Source organism: Porites lutea, chromosome 5 (assembly GCF_958299795.1).
Source record: "Porites lutea chromosome 5, jaPorLute2.1, whole genome shotgun sequence".
Classification (NCBI taxonomy): Eukaryota; Metazoa; Cnidaria; class Anthozoa; order Scleractinia; family Poritidae; genus Porites; species Porites lutea.
Window position 1 is genome coordinate 44,619,378 of NC_133205.1, and position 7,500 is coordinate 44,626,877.

Here is a 7,500-nt window from a genome sequence, read left to right on the forward strand (position 1 = left end):
ATTTTGTCATTTTGGTCATTTTTTCTTAATATTTCTAACTTTCTTTCAATCTTTGCTACACTATGTAAACAATATTGCTGAATATTTTAAAGTGGAAAGAAATGGGATCGTTAAGACAATTTTGCCGATAATCCGTAATTTGCTATTTTTCTTAATAAAGCCAATTAGCTCTTACAAATTTTAACAAAGCAGTTTTAATTAAATGGAACTGTGAAGAAATAGGACAATTTTTTTCGAAGGAAACGCGAGAAAATTCATGGAAATTTTACCTTTTTTCCTGCGCTAACGTCACAAAAATCAGAAAACACGCGTGGCTCGAGGTCGAATGAGCACAATACGCGCTCTAGCCATCACGCTCGCATGTGCATAATGGACATAGCTACTGAAAACATGTGGTTTCTTCAAGAACAACAAAAGCCATCTGTAAAAATGTAAAAATGTATAAATCTCACCAGTTATAAAAGGAGGAGATGGGAAATTCATATTCGAAGAACTTGACTATCGTAGCCAAAAAGGGAGCCGTGGTGGTCACTTGTGGTGATTGCGATTACAAATCTTCAAATACCAGTCCACTTCCAGATATATTTTAAACCATATTCGTCTTTAGGTAATCCAGATGGTGACGTAATCTCGTACCCAGATCTCACTCTGTCTTACGCGCGGGAGATCTGGGTGCGAGATTAATGGTGACGTTTTTCTTTGAACTTCTCCAGAATCTAAATACATCATGTCTTCGACTACGTACAAGAACGTAGTTCTCGACTATATTGTTTTCGTCAAAGGTCAATCCTTGGATCAAAAACTATTTTTCCTAGCGCGACGACCTCTTTTAGTGCATCATGTGCGTTAAAGGACTTTTGAAACAAAAAAAGTACAAGGATGATTGGTTCTTCCTTGGAAACTTAGGTTCCATCAGCTGGATTTTGCAAGAAGGGAACTTTTTCTGATAATTAAGTTTATAAAACGGTTTCCGGTCGTTTCAATTCTTGCTTCCTTCAAGGGTAGTGTACTCACTTTTTTTGTCTTTGTAAAGTTTCGTTTTACCCTTTACTTCGACTATTTTAAGTACGTTTGTCTACTTTTAAAGCGAAATAATTGATGTCTTTGGAAATTTCTGCTTTGTTTATGATACGATTCTTTATGATACGATTCCCGCTCATGGAGATCGATAGTTTCAGAAGTGACTTGTAACTCATATGACACTGGCTCCTCTTATAAATGTTTGTCCTCCCACTAGCCACATTTCTTGCATGAAGTTAATAAAGTTTTTACCCAAGAATATTTCACATTTGCCATGTTTTGTTTAATTTTGCAAGGACATCTAGCGCCAAGGCTGCGTACGATCATTTTACTCTAGGGAGCCACCTTAATTAAATGAGTTACCCATAGCCATCGACTGAATGAGAAGACGCTTCCACTGAGACAGGCCGGAGCCTCTCAGTTTCTATGGCAATAAAGATGTAGAAATAATATAACCTGGGACTGTTCTAAAGCGACTGAAACTCGCCTGGAGAGTGGATGGAATCGCTCAGCTCTTAAATACGGACAACAAGAAAAAAAATCTACATAATTAAGACAGCATACCCGTGTTGGAGGAATAGGACAAATACGTGAGTGTCATAACATGAAGTACACAGCCATGAGAGCCGAACTTAGAGAGAAACGTCCGGATTTCAAGTAAACCTCACTAAAGTTATAGTGGATGTCCTTGGGACTGAGGGGGCAAGTTACCATCCTGATCGTAAAAAATGCTACAAGAAGAATGTTAGCGAACGTGCGGCACAATACTATCTTGTTGCATGATATTAATCAAGCGAATGGGATGTACTACAATCTATTTATTTCATTATTTTTGTTGTTGTTTAGTATTCAATCTTGAACTTACATGGTAAACAAAAATATATAGTGTCGTGAATAGATATTGTATTTTTGCTATTTTTCCTTTTTTTTGCTATCCACTGGTAACTAAAATTGTTAAAGAAGTTGGGCAGCAGCCCCCCCATTTATCCTAAAATCCTCAGACAAAAGAAATGAGACGTGTATTCTAACTGGAAAAAGGTAACTTTTAACCTGACGTTTCGTATTCTTCAACATATATCTTTAGAAGTAACTATCAATAAAAGTAACACCAAAATTCAATCACAAGGAAAGGAAATTCGAATAAATAAAAATGAAAAAATGACGTGAAAATATTTTTCTTTTTTATTGTGACCAAAAAAAAAAGGTGAAAGGTATCATTATTCTTTCTTAACTGCTTAAAACCATCAGCCATACAACACTATTTATATCCTTCCAACATAACTACAAGAAAGGAATGAAAAGGGTGAATAGTGAAGAAGAAGAAGAAGAAGAAGAAGAACAACAACAACAGGAAGAACAAAATGATACTATATCTTCATAAAATATAAAGAGGGGGATGGAGAAGTGGAAACGTATTATGACAGCTTACAGGTAACTTAGCTTCGTTAATCCTTTGAGGATGACTTTTAAATCGTCTGATGAAAGCAAATTATTTAGAAGATCCCTAGAATAAATCATGTTGATAGTAATATTAATAATGTTAATCATAATGATAATGATAAGGATAATGATAATAGCTGTGGTCCGCTGTGGACTTTTACCTAGGTAAAACCGATTTACCTAGGGCAAATTCAACAAAAATTTCCCGAGCTAAATTCATCGCTAGTTTTGTTTTACTTAGATAAGAAAATTCTGGGAAGGTCACACTACTGATATGGGCTCCCAAGGTTTTCACGCACAGCTGAATCTTTTGGAGGGTAAATTCAAGAAGGCAAGATGCGCAGGGATCTAGCCGATCAAAGATACTTTTTTTTTTCTTTTATCTCACTGTTATTTCGTACGCTAATTCAATGAAGACAGGCGAAGACGTAGACGACTCGTGCCACCAAAATTTCTTTCACCCCTTGAGCTATGTCTGCCTCTGTCATCAAAACCTTGATTCTTTTTTCCCAAGCTATCGCTTTGGGGTAGCTGTCAAGAGAAAGTCTATTGTTCTCGAGACATATTCAATCCCCAGACGATAAGATTTCCCCGAGGTAAGTTACTTAGGGAAAAATCGGTCACACTTAAAAAATTCAAGCTTTCCTGGGTAAACTGTCAACAAGTCGAGTTTACCTAGATAAAAAGTCTGTAGTGTGACCACAGCTTATAACAACCATGACAACGACAATACTAATGATAATGATAATGATATTTGATGATTATTCTTTCGAAATATTTCTCCGTTTGTGATTGACTAAAATCCCACGGATTCATCATAACCAGCTACTGTTGACCAAATTTGGAAGAATTTTGCGATATGCGAAAATTGACGTCAATTGTGCAGCATAGTTGCCAGAAAACTAAACAGTTAATCGAGAAGACCTGGGGAAGAGGTTGAGTGGTTTTTGGTCGTGAGTACAAAATGGCGGAACATTTCACTCGTTTAGCGAGAACGAAATAGGCGAACTACTGGCTAAAAAACGAAAAAAAAAACAGCAAGAATTCAACTCGTCTGTCGACGGACGACATCTCCTATTTGGATAATGTTTGCAAAACTGAACAACAACTCAACGTCGATGGAGGTAAGCATGTTTTAGCTTCTTTGAAATGTTTCAAAACAAACATGTCTATTGAGCACATTATCCTTCATGTGTTTCTAGATTACGGAAATATCCAATTTTCGGTTCGTTACAGTTCTAAATTAGGAATTTTCAAAAAAGTGAGGTGGGGACCAGAATTTGTTATCTTTTCAGAAAACAAAAGAACTACTGCAAAAAATAACTCACAATCTGCCAATCGTCTTGGGGAGATAAAACCCTCCACTAATGAAGTTATCACGAAGATTACTGCAATAAAAAACACACAAACAAAACAAAACAAGAAGATCGTAAAATCGTAAGCATTGTAAAATAACCTGAGAAAAACAAACAAACAAACAAACAAAACAGCAGAAACCACAACAACAACAACTTACTTCCAGATCCGTGAACCGTTAATTACGGACCGGCTGTTAGCTACCGTTATCGGGCCTATGTTAAAGGAATACCTTTAGGGTCCCCCCCCCCCCCCCCTAGCCTTTGCTAGGCTACTCGGTAGCCAAGTAAGTGAGATTAGTGACTTCCGGTTTTGGCTTTTAGAAGGTTTATGAGAAGAAGGGCGGGATATGAGAAGTATCAGATATAGGGCAGATCGACTTGGCAAACAAATCTTGCAAGGACCACTTGGACAAACAGTAGGGCAGCCGGATCGTGCTGTAGATCAGGACATACTTCATAGCGTATTTGTTTTATGATTCAAGTCACAAATTGTCTTCTTCTCTTTCATTGGTCTTTCCAATTTGCCAATAAAGTTATCGAGATGGACAGAAGGTGAGTTTTCAATTCTTTAAATAACCAGTCAGGCCACGAGCTTATTAGTTTACTAAAAATGTCATTGTTTGTTGTTTTGACAGACTTATAATTAGGTTATTCTGTGGCAAATCTAAGGTCGAAAGGTAGTGTTTTTGTTGTTCATAAAACAAAGCTTTGATTTTTGGGTGTGGTTGGGAGTGTAAGGATATGCTTCGAATATGCTGGGCTTGTAGCTATGTTAACTCTCAACATTTTTTACCTACTCGAAAAGAAACTGTTTTGTTTGTTCTGGATGCTTAGTAAGTTTAATTTGCAGTTTAGTAAGGAACAGAATAACACTAAATCATTTGTACCAAATGTACGTTACTGAGGTTTTCTGAATTAATTTAATGACTTCGCACGAGTACTGAGGGCGTCACAATCAGTTTAGCAGGTCACTTCAGGACTGCTGTCCAAATTATATCCCATATAAGCCCGCTTTTGTCACTCGGCTACAATTTGAAGACCTTTTCCTATCAACAGCCTCAAAAGATACTACATCGGTCCCTTAAAATACATTACTAAACAGACAGAGAAAAGTTAAATAATTATTAATTTGTCTTTTCTACCGGTATTCGTAGGGTTCCCTAAGTGATTTGATTGATTGTATTCTCGGTTACCAGTCGAATACGCAATTGTCCTTAATCTTTTCTACCGTAATGTTTCGCCCACTCAAAACGTTACGTAAGCCACCATTATCTATTCTATTTATCTATTTCTATTCTGCATAGAATGCTAAAACGAGTTACTTGACGTAGAGTTTATTTCGGAATACGACTGTCAATCGAACACGCTCCCATTTATGTTTTATACAATGATGTGAATGCTACGCGCGCTGTAATTGGTCGTTGCTTATGATCTACTAGAGTACAGATACATGGATGGCGCGCGGTTTTGAAAATGTTTGTGAGATTTTTTCGGATTAAGCAGGTGAAAGCCTCGAAAAAAGTTTAGCAGGAGCTATTTTCAAAGAACAAAAACGGAGACAAAAAGAGTTCCGATCTTGACAACTTGAGAATGCCTAAACTGCATGCAAGAAAACTTCATAACGGTTGCCATCGTTTGTCAATATCGCTACGAGAGTCTCGCTGTTTTGCGAAATGTTTTCGCCATTATTCTGCTGTGAGCAAGTGAAGACGTTGAAAAACTTTTCGAAACTGTTTACAAGTAGGATAAAGAAAAAAAAAGAAGAAGCGCAGACGAAAAGTAACGTTTGTGACTTAAAAAATGCCTAAACAGGCACAAATCCTCGAACGGTCAAGCGGTACGAGACCGGTATGAATGTGTCTCGGTCTTTATTCTTTTCTGATCATTGTATAAAACAAATAGATTCCACTTTGCCGTGAGTCTGTTCAGTAATAGATTACAGAAGACGCCAAACTGGTAAAAACATAAGTGACACACTCGCCTGCGGTTCGTGTGCCACTTCTTTGTTTTTACCACATTTTGACGTCATCTGTGATCTATTACTGAACAACAGTGTATTTTGTTCAAGATCCATAAAGCTTACAATACTTTATGCCCTGAAAATAGGCCGTCGATAAAACCCGGAACATGGAACATTCCGGAACATTCCGGAACATGCCGGAACATTCCGGAACATCCCGGAACATCCCGGAACATGAAAAAATTAAAATATTTTTTATGAAAAAATAATTAATTTATTAAATAATAATATTAATAATATTAATAATAATAATAATAACTAATAATAAATAGAACAATTGATAGAAAACAATTTTTGCAAAAATTTATAATAACAAAATAAATAACATAACATAACTTAAAAACGAAAAATAAAGAAATAAACAAACAAACAAAGAAAAAGAAACTGGTATCATCTCCGAGTATTTTGTGGCAATGAACTTTTTGGGCGAGTGATGGTCCATTCAAATGACAGTAATAAGTGAAGGCTTGCTTCTAAATTCAAAATATATTAAAATGAGTCGCGAGGAGAGGGTTTTTAAGCTTTCGTCACACAGCCACCTCTTGTTATCCATTTACGGCTTTGCGACTGTAATGAGAGCTTAGGAGATCGTCGCTTTGGACTTGGATAATTAAATTAAAGATTCACATTCGCCGTGAATAGTTGCAGTGGCAGTGGTAGCGCAGTGGTAGTTTCTAACTGTTATCAGTTAGCCTGAATTTTAGCCGTCTCCCGCAAACTCCTCTTGCGACTCGAGGAGACGTCTAAAATATCAAACTGACTGTAAACAGTATAGAAACTACTACGAATGTGAGTATTGTCTATTAAAATCCAAAGACAGGAGCCCTTATACTCTTCTTAAGTTCACAGAGTCGCCTAGTCTGTAAGTAATTCATGTCAACCTCAAGTGAAACAAAGCACCTCAAGTAAGCAAATGTCGGTTATATATGAGGAGACTATACGTTGGCTTGAAATGAGCTACTTACCGACTTGGCTGGACATGAAATACTGCACCGACATTTTAGACCATTGCAGAAACGTAAATTGATAACCGCCAAATGATTAACTCATGGCAAACAATTACAAGAGGTAGCTGTGTGAGGAACGCTTAAAAAAACCCCCTCCTCGCGACCCATTTTCATATATTTTGAATTTAGAAGCAAGCCTTCACTCATCACTGTCATTTGCATGAACCCTTTCTTGCCCAACAAATTTTAATCGGTTCCGACAAAATATTGTTTTCTCATACTCAGAGAGGATACTTGTTTCTTTTTCTTGATTATTTCATTATTTTTCGTTATTTTTTGTTATTTTACGTTTTCATTAATTTTTACCATAAAATATTTTATTATTGTTATTTCATTATATTTTTTTTCATGAAAATTATTTTTATTTTTTCATGTTCCGGGATGTTCCGGGATGTTCCGGAATGTTCCGGCATGTTCCGGAATGTCCCGGAATGTTCCATGTTCCGGGTTTTATCGACGGCCCTGAAAAAACAATTAATCTAGGCAGGACAAAAATGATAAATAAAGGCGTTATTGAACTACATATTAAGAAAAAAGGAAAATAAAAGAGATATAACAACACACAGAAACAAAAACCCCTCAACAAGGGGAGGTATATACAACATATGAGGTTAACTTCTTAAAATATTCTATCAAATAAGTAACATTCAAATAA

At 36.4% G+C, this 7,500-nt stretch overlaps 1 protein-coding gene across 1 annotated transcript in view; it reads right to left on the reverse strand.

Moving 5' to 3' along the window:
• LOC140938438 (osteomodulin-like) overlaps nt 1-7,500 on the reverse strand; it is a 15,576-nt gene that overhangs the window by 993 nt on the left and 7,083 nt on the right. The window contains exons 4-5 of the mRNA XM_073387916.1: nt 3,789-3,848; nt 2,450-2,524 (exon numbers count right to left, since the gene is read on the reverse strand). Of these exons, the coding sequence (XP_073244017.1) occupies nt 2,450-2,524; nt 3,789-3,848 (135 nt within the window). The remainder of the gene's footprint in view (nt 1-2,449; nt 2,525-3,788; nt 3,849-7,500) is intronic.